Source organism: Delphinus delphis, chromosome 4 (assembly GCF_949987515.2).
Source record: "Delphinus delphis chromosome 4, mDelDel1.2, whole genome shotgun sequence".
Lineage (NCBI taxonomy): Eukaryota > Metazoa > Chordata > Mammalia > Artiodactyla > Delphinidae > Delphinus > Delphinus delphis.
The window spans coordinates 10,300,157-10,319,866 of NC_082686.1; the positions used below are offsets into that span (position 1 = coordinate 10,300,157).

Sequence of the window (19,710 nt, forward strand, 5' to 3'; positions counted from 1 at the left end):
ATCATTTGGTGTTGAAATTATCTGGCTATGAGTAACTCATTCAATTTCCTGCAGCCCTGATCTCGCTGCCGTCAACACAGTGATTGCCATCGGGTTGAGATCCCCATTTTGGCATTTGCTTACTGTGTGGGTGACCATACCTGGGGTGCATGCTAGCCTGGCTGAGCCTTCGCAGAACAAGGACAGGGGCTGTACGCGCGTCCCAGGGCAGTGAGCCTGAACGCGCCTCCCAGGGCAGGGAGCCTGAACGCGACGGTCTTGGTAGAACATCTTGAACCAATGTCTGGCACACAGTCAGTGTTCAGGAGATGGAACACTTATTTACCTTGAGTCTTAGAATCCTTTGGAAATGAGAAAACGCTAAACAAAAAACAGTTGTGATTCCTAAGTTTAAAAATTCATGAAGTTGCCATAATGTTTCATTTTTTTAGACACAATTAAACATTTATAAATTTTGATTTTTTTTTTTTTCAGTTTTCCTTTTGTATTTAGACAAGGTAAAATTTCTTTTCTGGCATTTTTATGGACCCTTGAAACACTCCGGGCACCGTTCCTAAGTCCCTCATGGGCAAATGGCTTTGCCCCCAAAGGTTGAACTTTGTTTTCACAAACTCAGGGGGAAAAATCCTGCCTGAGTAACATCGAAAGTATTTGAGGTCTAACGTCTGGGTCCTTTCAGATACATGCATGACACAGCTTGGGAGAGGCTCTTCCACACTGATCTAGAAAACTGACATGAAATGTGCCAGAGTCTCTTGGTGTCTGAATTCTCGCGTCAGATGCATGCAACTCACCTCGGGGGCGGTGGTGCCTGGACCCGTTAGCCGCAGCCCAGCTTTGCGGGCATAGGAAACACTCGGCCACTCTGAGTTTCCTAAACCAATGTGTCTTTCTAGATTCGCCTTGGGATTTTTGGAATTTTCTTTTTTGGTATGTGTTTGCTAGGCCTTTTCTTCTCTTTCCCCAAAGACACTCAGTAGCACATTTCAATGACAGCGCTTCCACCTTTCACCATCGGAAACCCTTCTGGGCATGCGCAGTGCCTCGTTTGTGGCCTGCGCACCTTGTGACCTGATGGAGTGGCCTCTGACCTGGGATGGTTGGGGAACAGCTCCGCTGAGGTCCGTGCTGCCATCTAGTTGCACTTTGGGAAGCACCTAAGCGTGTTGGAACCCTGGGCGCTGCGCAGCCAGATGGGCCCCATCTCTGTGTGCGAAACTCTCCTGGCGGGGGGTGGACCCACGGTTTGCAGACGGATTGCTGTTGGCACAGCGCATTATAATGCGTCTGCTTGTCGGCTTTGGGATGGACTTAGAATATTTTTTATACTCTAACCACGTTCTAGTTTTTATTTTTCAAAAAAAACTCTACTTGAGTTTTTGCAAAGGCTTGTATTTTTTTCCTGTAAGGCATGTAGCTAAGAAAGGCATTAGTAAGAATTGGATCCAGTAGGTCTGATAGAACTCCACCACGACCAAAAAGAAAAAAAAAAAATGCAGGTTAAGTTTAAGTAAGTTAAGTAAAACTACCCCCTTGCCCTAGATCTGTATTTAAGTTCATTTGAGCTAGCTTGCAATTTCTGTGTTCTCCCATTTCTTCCATGTTCTTTTCCTTTATAAACAATTTGTTTTAGAGGTTTGCTTTTTTGCTATGAAAAGCTGACGATAAAGAAGGGGTAAATTAGGTATAATCTATTACTGAACATTACAACTGTATTATCAGACACACCACCAACACTGACAGTGGATGTGAAATGCCTTTTTCATATTCTGAGTTACACGTGGTATATTTGCAGTGAGTTCTTTCTGCAAGTAAGTTATGCATCGTCACTGGGAAAATTCCCAATAGCCAAGAGAAATATTCTGGCTGTACATTTGTAGATGAAAGCCAAGGTGAAAGACACTTCAGTACCCAAAGCAAAGTTCTTTTCTGTTTGCCTTTTTTTAAGGAACACAGTTGAATTCATCTGCCAACTCCCTAGACCCCTATAAAGTAAGTTAGCGGCAATACCTTACTTTGGTACCTCCATGATTTACATATACTCAGGGTTCATTAAAGCAAGTATTGACTAAAACTCAGCCTGTTACTGAATCTTTCAGGGTACTTTCATACACTGAAATGTTGAGCATTTGAGATCCCATCTGTTTGTTTTTGTTTTTGTTTTTGTTCACCATGGCTTAGAAGTCAGCCTTCTGGTCATTTGAGATAAAAAGTAAATATTTGAAATAACTAAGCTCTTAAGAACTATATACATTTATGGCCCTCTTTGAATTTGTTCCTCGTATCACCTTGTTTTTCCCTACCTCTGAAGTAGATGTATGATATTTCCAGTTCACTCACGTTAAAGAGCTAAGGAGAAACGTCCACAGTCACATCTTTTTGTTCATTTCTGGCGTTGCTAACAGGGCATAGCCCCAAGTTTCAGAAATGAAGCAGAGAGTTCTGAGCTTGAGGGAGTGAAAGAGGAGTTTGGAGCTGGACCAACCTGGCCTCACGTCTGAGCCCTGCTACTTACTAACTGTGTAATTTCCCCATCTGTAGAATGGGCTTGGGACACCACCTTGCTGGGGGATGTGAGGATTAAATGAGACAGCCTGAGGGGCAGGCTGGAGTGGTGGTTAGAAGCCCAGCTAGAGAGCTGACTGCCTGATTCAAGGTCACGTCTCCACTGTGATCAGATTAGCTTCCCCAAGCTCAGTCTCCTCGGGTGTCACACCAGGAAGATGTCCCCATCTTGGGGGATTCTTGTGCTAACTGAATTAAGTAACACATGTGATGATACACAGTGTCTGGCACAGAGGTACCTCTTAAGTATTAGCTGTTATTATTAAAGCACATGCTCTGGACACAGGTGGGCCCCCTTCCCACATCCCATAGTCCTCACTGCAGAAGCAATTGGAATGCTGCCCAAGTGGGAGGCCACATACTTGCCATTGCCAAGTTATTTTTTTCTTAAACTTTTTATTTTATGCTGGAGGATAGCCGATGAACAATGTTGTGATGTTCCAGGTGCACAGCAAAGCGACTCAGCCATACATACACATGTAGCCATTCTCCCCCAGACTCCCGTCCCATCCGGGCTGCTGCATAACATTGAGCAGACTTCCCTGTACTGTACAGTAGGTCCTTGCTGGTGATCCATTTTAAATATAGCAGTGTGTACACGTTGATCCCATACTCCCTAATTTTTTTTTTTTTTAATCATTGCAGATGGAACTCTCAGGATACAATACAGGGAGGGCTTTTTTCTCGTTTTCCTTCCACGCTACCTATGATTAACCCCAAATACTGAATTCCGGAGCCAACTTCACCAATATTCTCCTCACTGAAGCAAAACCAAGTTCACCATATGGCCCTGCTTCTTTGTCTCTTTTCCCAAGCAAAGATTTTATCAGAAGGTAGTTGTTTCTTAACTGAACACGCTGCTGTGTGATCTGCTAGGATTCTTAGCATCTAGAAGCTTCCACTGAGTCATCTATAAGGTGGGGATAATTATATGAGCTCTAATGCATAGGATTGCTTTGGATGAATTGAGATAATAGATATCAAGGTGCTTTGTAAACAGTCTATCAAATAATAGAAATATAGAGATATGGAATTAGATGAACAGAAAAACAATCAGGAAATTTTACTCTTGATATGTATATTATATTGTACAAAAATCTCAGGGATCTTAAATAAAATAATTATTGGTTTCTTGAAGGTACATCTCATCTCATACTTTCTTTCGGGATTGATGAGAAGAAAACCATAGAGAAAAATAGAGACATTTTAATCAGCCCCACTGTGAATCCATACTTTCAGAAAGTTTACTTTTTGCCATTAAAATATCTTAATATTTTCTTTCCTACCGTTATACACCCTTTAGGCATTTTGGAAACAAACAGACAAAAGGCAACCTTGACAGTTAAGAGAACTGGGTTGTATTTTAAGATCTATTTCTTTTCCAAAACCAAATACAGTTTTTCCTCTCCAGCTGTATTATTTCATTTTCTTTCCATGAAAGGCTTAGGGAGAATTGCAAAGATTGCAGGGCAGCTTGCTGAGTCCTTCTTTCTTTCTTTTTTTTTCCACCCGTGGCTTTTTATATATGCTGCTCGCCTGAGATTTCTGGATTAGATTGCAAGGAGGTGAAATATTACACCCTTGAGCCTTCGTGCCAGTTTCCCAGGAGGAGTCAAAACCTGCAGCTGCTCCAAGGTGGGAAACTTGCAAGGCTCCGGAGGCCGGCTTTCCGTCCTGTTCATTCGCGGACGTGCTGCTCAGAGCAGGTTGGGAGGAGAAACTCGTTCTATTCCTTGGGTGATTCAGCCAGTCTCAAAATAAATAAGTAGCCAAGTGCAGGGAGAAAGAACTGGAAACTGCTGAAATTTGAGTCTCGAGTGCTGAGCTGTTCTCGGAGCCACTCTGTTGAGCTGTAAGAGGAATCCTGAGCCCTGGGCGAGGGAGAGGCAGCCGCATGGAAAGACTGCTGGGAGCCCTAGATCCTGGCCCCGGCTGGTTCTGCAAAGCTCAGCAGCCTCCGTTTCCTCCTCTGCAGAACAAGAGAGAGAGAGGATTTGATGGTTTTAAGATCCTTATCAGCTTCTAAAAGTAAGATTCGATGTCTGTAGGAGTGACTGCATCACCTCCACCACCACCCCACCCCCGCCAAGTGCATCACCCAACCTGGAGGAGAGCCCCGGCTTTGCAGCCAGCCCATCCACCTGGGGAACCAGATCTAGGGCTAAGAAGATGGGCAAGGGCCAGGTGGAGGGAGGGGGGAAGGCACAGTTACTCACACCCCAAACAGGGGAAAGAAATGGATAAAGGTCCACCCAGAGTGACATGCCATAAGGACAGCCAATTATCCTAACTAGATTTCCCATGACTTTGGCATCATTTGAAAGAAAGAGGGAAGGAAGGGAGGGAGGAAAGGAAGGAAGGAAGGAAGGGAAAGAAAGGACGGGGGGGGAAAAGTCATCCTTATACCCACAAAGTGCTCAGTTGTGCAAGCTACAGAGCCCCAACCTGGCCAAATTCCGGAAGCTGGCCAGCCGGAGACCTCAGTGTTATTCCTCAGCCAACTTAAGAAAGATGGGTTGAGTCCTGTTGACCTCATTGCTGGATGTTTCTGAGTGAGGCTGCCTCTCCCCTTTGCCTCCTCGCAGGCTATGAGCAGTTCTTCACTACCTGCCTCACTTACCTATCTTCACAATCTAGCCGCAAACAGCTTGGGTTGACCACACCACTTCCCTATTGAAAGTTAATACTGTTTGACTCATTCTGTGTTACTAACCTGAAGCCAAAGAAAACAAGCCAGAGAATAACCGGCTTGTACGGAGCTTGGAAAGCTCTCAGAGGCCCTGCTTTCAAAATCCTATACAGTAGCTTTCCTATATCTTTGGGCCACAGCTGCAAAGAAAATGAAGGAAGCAGAAGTGGTTTAAAAAAAAAAATAAAAGTGGGGGTGGGGTGGGGAAGAGACAGGGAAGGGAGTGGGGGTGGCCCTCGGGCTGGGAAAAGACAAAGCATGACGACCTGCAGTTTACAAGGGCGCCCTCACCCAGTGGAGGTTATACTTTCACATAGCAGAGTGTTCCTACAGAAGAGGGACTGTTGACGGTGTGAAAAGGAAAGTTCAAAACACTGGTCCTGTTGCATTCATAGCAGAGCAGGGAGGCTGGGCCTACCGTGCCAGCCTTCCGGAGGCAGAGTCCCAAGGTAAAGACAGAAGGAGGAAGGCCTGTTGCTTTCCAATCTGGAAAGGATTGGGATGGCAGAATGGTGCCAGTGTTTTGGAGGGAAGTTCTGACAGCCTTTTTGTCCTTCACTCCAGACTCAGATGCGCTCATCAGGGTGAATAGGGGGCACTTGTGTCTTGGAATAAATGGAACTTTCCCTCCCAACGTTACGTGGCAAGCGTTGGGACCAACATTTTCATCACCGTGCTGTGACTCTTAGGGAGTCCCAGACAAAGAGCCACTGCCCGTTCAAGTAACTGAGGGGGGAGGACCCCTGCCCCACAAACACTCCTACTCAGCTGTGGACAGTGGATAAGTTAGCCTGAGTGAGGCTATCATCCCTAAAACAATCTGCCCGCTTCTTCTCTGGATGGTGTGAGGTAGGGATAATGGCCTGTTAAAAACAACCACTAGTCACTCTTGGCTTTCTTACTAGCAAGTGCTCAAGAGCTGTGAGCGGCCAGAGGGCCACTGTCCTTTTGTACCAGCCAAAGCCTGCTTAGCCATCTATTAAAGGACTTGGGTTAGGACTTCGGCTGGCCCCTTGGTCTCCTGCTGCCATGAGGCCAGCCCAGAATTCAGTGGGCATTTGTGCCATGAGAGGAGATGGGAATCAGATACTGCTCCCCCAGGGACCAACAGGAGGGCTTTTAGGAATGGGAGGGAACTTTCCTTACCCTTTGTTAAAAACAAAGAGAAATGGACCATCCTGCCCACTGCTAGATGTGCATCCCAGAGTAAGCCTAGCTCAGGAAGGGGGTGTTCATTCACTTACGCATTCATTCGTCACTCGTTCATTCACCCAGCATTGATTGGGGCACCACCCAACCTCCAGAGGGCCCTCGGTTTACCGCAGCCCTCTCTGAACAGGCTCGGGGCCCCTGGCTTTTATGCGTGGTGTGTGCGGGTACAGGAGGGGAGTGGAGACCCGCAGGGGTGTCAGAACGCCTGGTGGGGAGACCAGGAACGCCCAGGCAGCCTGATGCAGGAGGCGCAGCCTGTGGACTCTTCCCCCAGGCCTCGCCTGTCCTCCCAGAGCTAGCACTGCTGGGGACCTGGACTCCAAAGCCAGGTCAAAGCCTCGGGGAGTACTTCCTCTCAACTTGACCCCTGCCTCACCACCAGAACGTACCCTTCCGAAGTCACCTCCCATTCGCAGAGCCTGTCCTTGGGGAGCAGGGGCCATTCGGATAAATGGATCACATGACCAACAGTTGCCACTCTGGGGTTACTTTCTGTTACCCTCTACCGGGGTTTTCTTGAGACAGTCTCTCCCCCGAGGACGGGCTGACAGTCCTTGGAATCACAAGCTTGTAGAGGAGAATGAATCCGGAACTTCTGAGCTGTCTGCACCCTTCCACGGAGATTGCCTCCGCCGCCCCCCAGAGGGCTGCCTCTGGTCAGGAGCAAAAGAAACCAGGAGGGTTCTCTGCTCTAAGCTACCATGACCTCCTTAGTCACCAGACAGAAACAGGAGGTAACCCGTGGCGACCGATGACCACAGATCCTGACTCCTCTGCTTTTAGGGAGGCCCAGGTCTCCAAGAGCTCATGCATATGAGCTAAAAACTCCACTGCCTGTTACTGTGAGCCTGGAACTTCAGGAAATTCAGTTTTGTTTCTGTTTTTGTCCCATGAATTTTGAGGGCAAGGTTCAGGGAGGGATGGAGGGGGCGGGCCCTGTGTTGGCCTAAAGTCTGGGTTAATTGTCGTTCTTGCTCTAGCCCCAGCCCGCCGCTTTGCTCTCCACGTTACCTTTCTACACCTTTCCTTTCGTGCTTTGCTCTAGCAGTTATGTCTTAGCCCATGTCTAGAGGGACATGGGACGCTTAGCCCATGTCTAGAGGGACGTGCGCGCGCACGCGCATATGTGTGTGTGTGTGTGTGTGTGTGTGTGTGTGTGTGTATGGGGATACTCTCTCCCAGAAACACAAGGAAGCTGTAGCAGTGCCTTGCTTATACGAGGGTGCTACACTCAGCTCTGCACGAAAGGCCTTTTATCCATTCTTTTTTTATTTTAAGTTCTTGCTGATACGTTTATTATTATAATCACTACTTTTAATTTTGAAACTCTAAACAGTAAATTAACCCACAAGATCATATGGGTTCTATGAAAAATACATTGCAATTTATTGTAAATATAGCATCACTATAAATACTAACACTATTGTATCCATTCTTTTTTATCTTTTTGTGTAATGAAGGGGAAAAAAATAGAGAAGACAAGTTTTATGGACGGTTTAACGTCTCATGAGTCAATTCTCCGTGAAACTCTCTATGTTCAGTTATGATATTTTTCCTCCCCAAGTAGTTTTCCTGAGCCCTCTACAGTTCCATTTCAGCTGAAAACTTTAGTTCACATTTCCTTTGCCCCAAATAAGTTCTACTTTCCTACAATCTAATGGAGGACAATTGGTTGGCACCAGTGTTCAGCCAGTCGGTCGGTCATTCAGTGAACATTTAGTGAGCCTACGGTGTGCCGGGTACTCTCCTATGCACTGGGGATACAGCTGTGGAGAAAAGAGACAACATCCCACCTTCACGGAGCTTGCAGCCCAGTGGGCCTAGACAGACTGTAAGTAACATTAATAAATGGTATGGAGAAAACCCAAGGTAAAGGGTCAGGGGTTGGCCAGGTTGGAGAGGGTTTGCAACTTAAACTAGGGTGTTCAGGAATTTCTCAGGGAGAAGATGAAATTTAAGCGAAGACTGGAAAAAAATAGGAGAGATCTGGTCCACAGGTATCTGGAGAATAAGTGTTCTGGGCCGAGGAAACAGCAAGTGCAAAGGCCCTGAGGCAGGCCTATGGGAGCAGTAGCAAGATGGCCAGTGTGACTGGAGCAAAGTGGGGAATTCAAACTGTCTGCCTTCTAGTCTAGAAAGCACGCTTAGCAAAACGCCAGCCTGACCCCTAAAACATGCGCTTCATGCCATGTGAGGGGGCAGTGCAGGACCACGGTTTGGGAAGACCCAGGATAGGGAAGCCCCGTGCACAGGTAGACTCAGGGGTCACTCACTTACCTGTTGCCACCTGCAAGAGAACCAAAGCTCTTCTCAGCCAAAGGCATCGCCATCCCTGCTGGTGATTCTTCTGGGCTAAGGCATCGCGTCTGCAGAATCCCTCAGTCAGTAGAAATGTATGGCCTAGGAAGTGGTGGCGTCCTAGTGGATTTGCCCCACTGGCTTGGTGTGGTTTAGAAGGAGCATGAGTGAGGGGAACAGAAGCCCTGCACAGGGCGCATGGGTGAGGGTGGGTGGACAATTGCACAGGTAGGTTGATAAGCCTTAATCTCAGCCTTACCTTCCTCTGGCCGCTGATGGGAAGGGGTGGGCAGGGAACCAAAGAGTATCATTATTTGCTAACCAATAAGACATGCAGGAAAATGAGACCCTGGATTAAGATTCAGCAGAGTGGTTTTCTTCCCAGCTGCAGCCCCTGACAACCTGCTAGCAGGCTTGAAGCTGAGTTTAATGGCCCACTCCCTCTGGATGCGGCCTTTGGGCCATTGTGGGGAAGGGGCAAAAACAGAATGGGATGCTCAGTGGGTACCAGGAAAGGCTCAGTGGAGGCTTGAGGGGAGAGAGGGAAGGATCTGGGAAAACTGATGTCCAAGGTCACTAGTAACTGTTCAAAGGGCCACAGATGAAAGAGCAGGGGGCAGAGGGAGAGTGAATTCTCAGGATACCTTGTACAAAGCTGCCAGCCACCAGCACACCCAAGGGTCGGGCAGGCCAGGGAGAATCCCGGGTTCAAGACAGAGCTCTGAAGACCAGTCTCATGGCTCCCAAAGGTCAGGTATTTGCCTAAAAAAAAGAAAGAGAACTCTGAAAGTCCTAATGTCACATGAAGTTGTTCAAGAAAGCCCCCGCTTAGAGTCGTCTGACAGGAACCAGTTGAGTCGAATCGCTGCAGATGTAATTGCCGCGAATGCTTTTAGAGGCCTTCACAGTAATCCGTCTTAGTCCTTTAATTCCAGGCTTGCAGATAAGGAGGCTGAAGAGACTTGCTCTTGTCCGCAGGAAAGTTGGGTGGAAAAGCAGATTTACGATGGAGAGTTATTAACATCCAGACTGGCAGCCCCATTTCCCTGGTGCCATGCTGTATCTCTCAGGGAGAGAAGGATTACAGCATCCGCATTAGCACCCCCAGCCTTGCGGGGGCTCAGAGGTCTCAGCCGCTGCATTTCTGGAATGGACTCATAGCGTCCAAGTAACCCTTTTCTGCTGTTCCCCAAAGTCTTTCCTTAGACGGCAGGGCGGAAGTTGCTTCCTGCCTGAGAATGCTGGCTTCCCCTTGCAGACCCACCTGATTATTGCAACAGCGACTCAGGGAGTCATCTCAGGGATGGTGGGAGAGAGACGGTCACAACCCACCTCTCTGCGGGCAGAGTTTTGGCATTTTCAGCCACTCTGTACAGCACACTGAAGAATTTAAAAACTTTTTTTAAAGGCCACAAAATAGTTATCACCAAAACAAGGCCATCACTCAGCGTCCATGGGCACTTAGTCTAAACACAGTTCTGGTATATTTGGTGTTTTAATTTCCAAGCCCGGCAGATGAGAAGCATGTTGGAAGTATGTGCACCACAGGGACAAATCGCTGGCACTCACACCCATGCTCCCAGGGTGGTGCCTGGACCAGCAGCCTCAGCATCACCGGGACCTTATTCTGAACTCACTGGCCCCATCCCAGCCCTGCCAGGATGTCCGGGTGATTCGGATGCCCTTGCAGACGTGTGAGACCCAGCTCTCTGCCAGGGGTCACCCCACGACTCTGGCTCTCTTCTGTTCTAAGGACGAGCCGGGAACAGAAGTGGGACTGTAAAGGCAGGGTGTGCAAATCATGCAAGTGCCCAGGGTCCCTGTGATGGACAACCATGGGACATTGTGCGCCTTTCCTCTCTGTTACGTGGGAGTCGTGGAAATGGGTATTTCTAGGTGCACGGAGCATGAGGTGGTGGGGGAAGGTTGAGGGAGTGGGTGTGTTTTCAGACCTGCCCTCTTTCTCTAGTTAACTGTGTGAGATTGGGAAAATGACATAACTTCTCTGAACTTCACTCCCACGTATGGGTTAAAAAACGAGGCTAGGGCTTCCCTGGTGGCGCAGTGGTTGAGAGTCCGCCTGCCGATGCAGGGGACGCGGGTTCGGGCCCCGGTCCGGGAGGATCCCACATGCCGCGGAGCAGCTGGGCCCGTGAGCCATGGCCGCTGAGCCTGCGCGTCCGGAGCCTGTGCTCCGCAACGGGAGAGGCCACAACAGTGAGAGGCTCAGGTACTGCAAAAAAAAAAAAAAAAGAAAAAAAGAAAAAAACGAGGCTAATTTCTCCAGCCCTTCTTCAGTTCAGAAGGACTCCAACCTTGCGCTGTTTTCTAAGCTTAACGATATGGGAGGAGATAGAGGGGGGGGAAGTTAGGCTACCTGTGTACATGTAAAGTTGGATGATATATAAACATGTATTATAATATGTATTCTAATATAGTTACATATATCAGTATATATTTTATATCACATTATATATTGTGTATATAAGGTATATACAATCTCTATATAATCTATGTATACAATTATATGTATAAATCTATGTAGATATCATCTATACACAATATATAATATGAGACCGTATCTCCCAACATTTAATTAGCCAGCAGATGGATAGGTTTGCAGTTAGGAAGGGTTTTTTTTTTAATAAATTTATTTATTTTAAATTTATTTTTGGCTGTGTTGGGTCTTCGTTGCTGCGTGCAGGCTTTCTCTAGTTGCGGCGAGTGGGGGCTACTCTTCATAGCAGTGCGCAGGCTTCTCACTGCGGTGGCTTCTCTTGCTGCGGCGCATGGGCTCTAGGCGCGTGGGCTTAACTACTTGTGGCACGTGGGCTCAGTAGTTGTGGCTCGCGGGCTGTAGAGCACAGGCTCAGTAGTTGCCTCACACGGGCTTAGTTGCTCCGCAGCATGTGGGATCTTCCCGGACCAGGGCTCGAACCCGTGTCCCCTGCATTGGCAGGCAGATTCTTAACCACTGTGCCACCAGGGAAGTCCTAGGAAGCTTTATTTCACCGCCTGCAAGGTACTTTGAGGAAGGATCACATCCATGTTCAGTACCAGTGCTTTAAATTCCTAATGACTTTGATGACCCCAGAGCACTCTCACCCTGGGTAGAGTGTTAAACCAGGAAAAATGAGCTGTTCTCTACACGTGTTGGTTTCTTTTCCCTAGTCATAAAGAATAGCAAATTAAAGAAGGAAATGTCAATGTTCTTACACCCGGATATATGTCGTTAGTATCAGATTGATTGGCAAACATCTTTTGAAAAACCTATATCCCATTGTAAAGCAATTGTACCCCAATGAAGATGTTAAAAAAAAAAAGAAAAGAAAAACCTATATCCTTTTGGAAGAATCACAGTGAGACAGATGGATGGAAGGAAGGAGATAGAGATCTATATACACACACATATAGACAGATATCCTTTTGGTCTCATCATTTTGCATCAATTTTTTTCAACTGCTCATCATGACACTGCTTTGAGTATATGCCTTTTCTAATATTTCTGCGGAGAATCTTTCAAGAAAACTACTAAACTCATATCAGAAACATGGACAAGCACTTTGATTGTCAGGAAATGATTCTCTCTACCCAGAACTTGCCAAGAAAAGGTAACAACTTAGCCTCATCTGTTTTCTTTCATAGAAAATCATATACAGATAGTCCCTGACTTAGGATGGTTCTACTTACAATTTATCGACTTTATGATGGTGTGAAAGCGACACATATTCGGTAGAAACCACACTTCAAATTGTGAACTTTGCTCTTTTCCCGGGCCGTTGATGTGTGGTGTGATGCTTGTGTGATCAACCATGCCATCTCAAGGATCAACAACTGATACACTTAACCATTCTGTGCTCAGATGACAATTCTGTTTTTCACTTTCAGTACAGTATTCAATAAATGACTTGAGACGGTCAACACTTGATTACAAAATGGGCTTTGTGTTAGATGATTTTGCCCAACTGTAGGCTAATGTAAACGTGCTGAGAACGTTTAAGGTAGGCTAGGTTAAGCTAATTTGTTCGGTGGGTTAAGTATTTTAAATGTATTTTCAGCCTATGGTATTTTCAGTTGAGGATGGATTTATTGGGACATTACCCAATTGTAATTCAAGGATGATCTGTGTTGTATTGCAGTTACTTACAGCCACAGATCAGCAATGTTTCTTTGAAAAAGCACTTCATTTGTCAGTGAAATATGCGTATACCTACTCAGCCTACAGTTCTTATAGCAGAAAACTGAAAGCTGGTCTCATTATCCATCACAAATATCCTAACATTTAGGGATACCCCTTGGGCACCCATTCCAGAAGACGGCAGGACATATGTCTTTGGAATGAAGACGTAAAATTGAGCAGATGGGATTAGTTTGTTTTTATTCTTTTTTTGTTCTTTTGGCTTCGTATAGTTTTGCATATATATAAAATTCTAATCAAGTACTTTTTGGAAAATGTGAAAATAGTAATAGAGAAACGTAGTTTAGGGTCTCTTTCAACTCTGCTAAAGATTCAGTAAGATGTCCCAGTATGAAATCTTGAGGTAGCCACTATTTTCAGGACCACCACGTAGACACACACAGCTGACTTCCAACGTGTTCAAAAAGCCAGGCTGCCAGCATGCACGTGTTTGAGGCTTCATTGCGTAATTCTACCACCGGGGTTGAATTCCCTATTGCCCTCTGAGGCCCAGTAGTCAGTAAGAAAGAAGAAAAGTGAATTTGATCGTGGACATTTTCCATACTCCTGTATTTAAAATTCAGGGGGCTAATCGCACACAGATACAGGAAACTGGAGACGTAACGCATTCATTTCCCCCAGCTTGAAAGTTTATATCAGAAGCTTCTACGTTTCACGCAAAACATTGCTCTTTGGCGCACGAAATCTGATGGTTTCAGAAAAGAGGAATGAGGTCTTCCTTTGATCTAGCTTATAAACACATCAGAACCACACCTTTAATATGATAATGCTTTTTATTTCCCCCGTGCCTTGGTGTCACAGCTCTCTAGCACTAGTAGTGAGGGAGGGGCTCAGGGTTCCTTGGGAGGGCAGTAACGCTCTTACTTACTCTGTGGATCACAGCACGGGGAGGGTGTGAGATGAACTCTCATCCCCTCCTCCAGCATTAAACTCAGCCCTGCAACTCTCAGGGCTTAAGAAATAGCTTAGAGTGAAGAATTGTTTTCTCTGAGAGCTATGCCCGAACATTCCTAGTGGAGCAGACAGTCATCAGTTAATCTCTGTAAATGACTACGGCTTTGGCAGGTGTCAGCTGGTGCAGAAGTTGCTCACGTGTTGAAAGCTTTCTTTTATTTTTTTTTTTTTGAGCATAGGGCAATGAGAGGGGTCTCATAAAGAAAAAGTAATCTCACGTTGCTCCTGGCCGCAGTAGTGGCTGTCACCTGCAATGACTTATTCCCGTTTGGTTTCTTGGTGATGTGTGATGGCACTCAAGATTGGTGACTGAGGCAGACACAATGGAAGGCCTCTCTTCAAAGGCTGGCCCGAGACTCCAAAGCTTTGCCAACCGGCATTCTTTCTGAGGAGGTAGAACTTTCCAGAATCATTTGTCCTGCCTTCTTCCCTGCTTGACCCCTAACACCAGGTCATGGTAGGCATTTAAAGGGCTGAATTACTACGCCTGGGATGGCTTTTGAGTTGGCATTGTTTGCTCTTCTACGAGAAAACTTCAGATTTTTCAGTCTGACCATCGGGAAGCCGAGAATGTATCACAGAGATAAGAGGAAGGAGGAGTCAAGGGAAGCTCCATCCAGGGACCACAGATGAGTCCATGGTGGACCGAAATAGAATGTTCTAGAAAAAGATGTTTTCGTACTTCTGAGGGAAAGGGACGACAGGGGTTGTTCCGGGACCTGGCCCCATGGCCTTTCGCCCACAAGGCCGGTGCTTAAAATACTCAGCGGGTAAGAGACCTCTCACATGTGTGCTGGGCCCGCGTGACTCAGGCTGCCTTGTGTTCAGACCGAGTACTGTGGGCTGTGGGGCTGAATCAGAGTCCAGATTTGCCTTGGTGACACATGAAAAGAGGGAGCGTTGCATTTGAACTACACAAATATTATGCTTAAGTATTTTTCCTCATCTCGGAGCCAAAACAGGTCTTGTTCATGATAAAATCACTGCAATATAGTGCGTCCTTTTTCTGGTCTGGAATTTGAGACAGTGTCAACTGTGCCATGGGGCCTGGCAGCAGGAAGAAACGGCAAACCACGGAGATTTGGAACCATAATACAAGTTATAAATTTTAATTTTATAATCGTAGCAGCGGGAGCTGGGCTAAAATATACGTCTCCCACCCCGACTCCCACGCCGGGCTGGGGGGCATGGAATCAAGGGACCTTCTTCCTCACTGAGGACTGGGTCGGGTGTGCGAAAGGGCACTTGAGCGTGGCAGCAAGGAGGCTGCTTCTCCAATCTTGGTTTGAGGCCACTTGACAGTCCGGCGAGGGTTTTGTGAAGTTGGTCAGTGACTCTTCGAACCATCCTGGTTCAACGTAAGGAGGAGGAGGGCAGCCTCTCTGAAAGAGGAATGAATCCACCGCCACCACCCCACCCCCCCGCCCCCCGTGGCTACATCAGTACCTGGGAGCCTCAGCCCTGCTCGACAAGCCTGAGTCTCTGGTGTAAAGACATTTTGATGAAGGATTGAGGCCCAACCCCCCTGGCCCTTCTTGAGTGAATGGCCTCTGCCCGCTGCAGCCCGGTGATAGCAATTTAGACCAGGAGCGAGGCGAGGATACTTGCTGTGTCTACAGATGCTGAGGGGCCCGACTCCCCACCCCGGATCCCTGAGCCCCCTGGGGAAGCCCGGCCAACCTGCTGGCGGCTCCCTTTGGGCTCCAGTGGGCCCGGCCTGCTGGGAGTCTTGGACTGGACAAGGCCGAAGCTGGGGAAGTCGGCTTCAGGGAAGAAAGGATGCTCATGCAAAGCTTGCTAGCAGAGGAGAGGGGCCACCCGTGCCGTGCACTTAACAGGAAATCTGACCTCCCAGGGCTGTGGGCTTGCAGCCACACCTCGCTTCCTGTTAGAAGGGGCGCGCCTCTAAGCTCCAGGGCCCACATTGCTGCCTCTGAAACCTGCCCGGGGTTGGGTGTGCAGCTGGGGCAGCTGTTCCGACGCCACTGGCAGGGCTCCTTTCCTGGCCAAGTGCCAACAGCGAATGCCCCTTCTCTCCGTGCCGCCACCGCCACCAAGCCCCGCGTGCCCACCGCATCCCGCCCAGTGGAGACAGGCACAGAGGGTTGGGGTGGGTGCCGGGGCCCAGTCTGGGCGGAGCGCCCATCGGCCAGTGTGACAGAAGGGGCCCCAGTCTGCCGTGGGGACAGCGGCCCCGAATCCCCCCCCCACCCTGACCCCGGGAGCAGCTAACTGTGCAGATCTCCAGCAGATCCACGCTGGGGGTGAGGGGAGAGGGAGGGGAAAGACGAGAAAAGCCCGAGTTTTAGCAAATCCACGGTACCTTTTCTGATCTCTTGCCTCCCTCTCCCCTCCCCACCCCCTCCCCGCAATAGGACATCGTCAGAAACTAGATGATCAGACCAAGCCCGGGAGCTTGTCCTTTTCCGAGCGGCTCAGTGAACTGGAGCAGCTGCGGCGCACGGCCATGAGGGTCAGCCCACACCATCCGGCCCCTACACCCAACCCTCGGGCCTCCTTGAACCACTCCACTGCCTTTAACCCTCAGCCTCAGAGTCAGATGCAGGGTAAGTACCCGGACGGACAGAGCCCGCTTCCCGCCTCACCCTTGGGCGGAACCCACCCAGGCCGGTTGTGGCTCCTCGTCCGCACTCAGAAACGGCTGGTCCCCGGACCAGCAGCCTGGCAACTTGTTAACAGCAGAGTCTTCGGCCTGCCCCAGACCCACTGAGTCTGATCTGCGTGGTAACAAGATCCCCAGATTGAAAGGCACTGCTACAGAGGGTATAGAGAGGTTATGGACAGATATGTATCGCTGTGTAGATCAGATCTCAAATTTTTTAAGCTTAGCTTTGGCTAGGTTATTTTCTTACCTCCTCAGCTTGAAGACACACACACACACACACACACACACACATACACACATACACATACATCAGGCCAGGTGAAGGTCAGGATGTTTCAAGTTCTTACTGATTACTTGAGCGGTTTGTATTTACTATACGTTCTTTGGCAAATGTAAAGAAATAGGAAGAGTGTCTGGACGCCACCCCATCAAGGGTATTCATTGCAATTCGTAAGCCTGCAATCAATAAAGAAGGCGGGTTATCCCCCCTCCCACCGTGGGGTTAGCTGGCAATTGCAAAAACACTGTAAAATACAGTAATTGCATAAAACCCACTGTGCCAAATTAGATAATACACAGAGTTCATTTACACTGTAGAAAGCACTGACGTCAATGATTATTTGCTCTGTGATACCATGTCAAATTTCCGAAAGGCAGTCGTTTTCTCGGTGCTGTGCAGGACACAGCTGTGTATGGTAGGGTCACAGTAAGATTCCTTTCTCAAAGGGTCAGGCTTGTTTAACTCAAAGGAAGAGATAAGCAACACATCTGGGGGAAAGGGCAGGTGGCCAGCAAGGGGAATGCTCCTTGCCCTTCTGGGACAGCAGAAATTAGCTTTCCCGGGTGTTTTCTCTGTTTGAGTTGTATTGTGAGATGTGCAAGCATCCTAAGTCCTTTAGGGTTTCCAGCCCGTGGGTTTCTTTTGGGATTAGCACATGTGGGGCTCTTAAAGGCACACCCACCCTCTTTCTCAGAGCCCGATGGTCCATGCCATTCACTCTCACAGTCATGATTCTGGGGGAAGTTATTTTTATTTGCGGGGGAAATTCCCAGAGAACTCCTCCCATAAGATACTATGCAGACAGCTGTTAAGTGGCCTCTCTGTAGAGTCGCCCTTTTGTGGACCACAGAAACCTCAGCTTGATTTTGGGGGGCTGCCTCTTATCTACAGTTTCATCTTAGGTGTATTTAAGAAGAGGTCCCATGAAACCATTGGTGTCCTGGTGCTCAATCATTGCATACTTATTCAAAATATGCATATAGATTTTTTTTTAATTCCAAAATGCAAGTGTGTATGAGAAATTAGATGAAACGGCACATTAAGTGAGAGAGATGGGCTTGAGGGGAAAATGCCACTTTTCTTCTAAATAGAATAAAATTCTCCAGGGGATGGCTGGATCTTGTGTTTAGGGCCATTTACATTCATTTATGTCATCTTCAGGATTCCATCTGTAACATCTAAGAGGAGACTTCTGTTCTCTTATTCTCTCATGACATAACTGACCATTTCTACTACTAGGTTGATAAAGGGATTTGCCTTTTTCTACTGCTATTGGAACTAAAAATAGTAAGCATTTTGAAAGGCAATGGAAAATGTAACCACATGGGGGCAAGTGGAAATCGTCACCGTGAATTCGGCTTGGTTTCAGTTTTGGTGAAGAGTGAATCAGATCTGATTTCCCTCCTGGTCAGATACACTCTCTTTACCAAGAAGAAAATGGCAGGGTGGGGTGTTGAATTCTTGTCCTCAGCAGCCAGCATCTCTCAGGCGGAGGCACTGCCACGGACGGGCATTCCTCAGCTCTTTGGAATACTGTACGCTTAGCAGAGTATCAGGTTTAACCCCGTTTCTTGTTCCTTTTAAAAACTTTGTACTTCTGCAACATCTAAGTAATAATAACTTGCTTTTAGAGTGCCTTGGAGGCTTAGCTGCTACTCGAGAGAATGTGTTAACTACATCGCTGACGTTCTTTCCTTCCAAAACATGATTTGCCGTTCAGGGTGTCACTTGTAAAATTGTAGGAACAACTTTTAAAAAATAAGTATCTGGGAGATTTTCATGTAAATCTACTTTTCCTTATTCTTTCTTTCTTTTTTCCATAAGAAAATGCTTTTTTACCTTCGTCCTGTTTTGAGTAGACCCTTGGGAGTTTTTTCTCCCTGAAGTTAGAAAGTTAACAAGGATAACAGTAAAGTCTCTTTCAGCCAGAACCTTCATTTTGTTCTTGATGGACAGGAAAATGGTTATTTTCCCAGCTTAGCGCTAGAGCTTCTGTATTATATTTAAGAAGATGCTTTATATAAAAATTCAGCATGTGTTTATGGCTCGCTTTGAAATGGCAGCAGTAGTTGGAAGCAAAACCTCCCCAAAGTAGTCAGAGCAGTTTTACAGCAGTGCCGTACCAATGTGTGGATGTATTCAGCCCGGCAGAGTTGTCGACAGTTACGGGCTCGGAGAGATCACGAGCTGATAGGCTGCTACACCCTGTCTTGCTAGGATTTCATCAGAGGGTCATGCCTGGCCCTTTAACTCCTTCAGTACGAAATCACAGATATAGAATAATGCCTCTATGTATCTAGAAGGAGATGTGCTTGAGAATCACCCAAAATAGACATCTCAAATGATCTGAAGCAGGGTGCAGATGGGAAAGGGGGCCAGGTTGCCATGCCACCAAACCACTGTTTATTTGTTGAGGTTTCAGCTATAAAAGGGCTGAGGTTAATTTCAACTTCCTACTTTACCAGGTCTTTAAAATTGAACCAGAAAGCCATTTTGTCGTGGCTACGCGTTTAAGTAAGTCAGGACATCATCATGAACTTCTACAGCCGAGTTTTAGAATTCTTTTACAGTCACGGGAAAGAAAACTGACACATGTCCTTTTCCAAGATGGACCAGGGCAGAATCTAGACCCACAGGGCACTGCTGCCGATGCGGCCACACCTACCCCCTAGAGATGGCTTCAGGCAACCCAAGCACGTCATTTTAAGACTCTGACTCCTGATTTACCAAAAATGATGAACCACATTTAAGCTACATAAGTCCCTCCTTTCTGGGAAAATGGAGACGGGGTGAAATCTACTGGTGCAGAAAACCGTCAAAACCAGAGAAACTAAGAGGCCGAGTTTTGTTCTTGTGTGTGTTGCCATCAACATCGAGACACGAGGTTT

The 19,710-nt window shown here is 47.3% G+C and overlaps 1 protein-coding gene across 1 annotated transcript in view; it reads left to right on the top strand.

The window, feature by feature from the left end:
* The window catches only part of RUNX1 (RUNX family transcription factor 1), a 244,159-nt gene that overhangs the window by 188,842 nt on the left and 35,607 nt on the right, over positions 1-19,710 (top strand). The window contains exon 6 of the mRNA XM_060010336.1: positions 16,292-16,483. Within this exon, the coding sequence (XP_059866319.1) occupies positions 16,292-16,483 (192 nt within the window). The remainder of the gene's footprint in view (positions 1-16,291; positions 16,484-19,710) is intronic.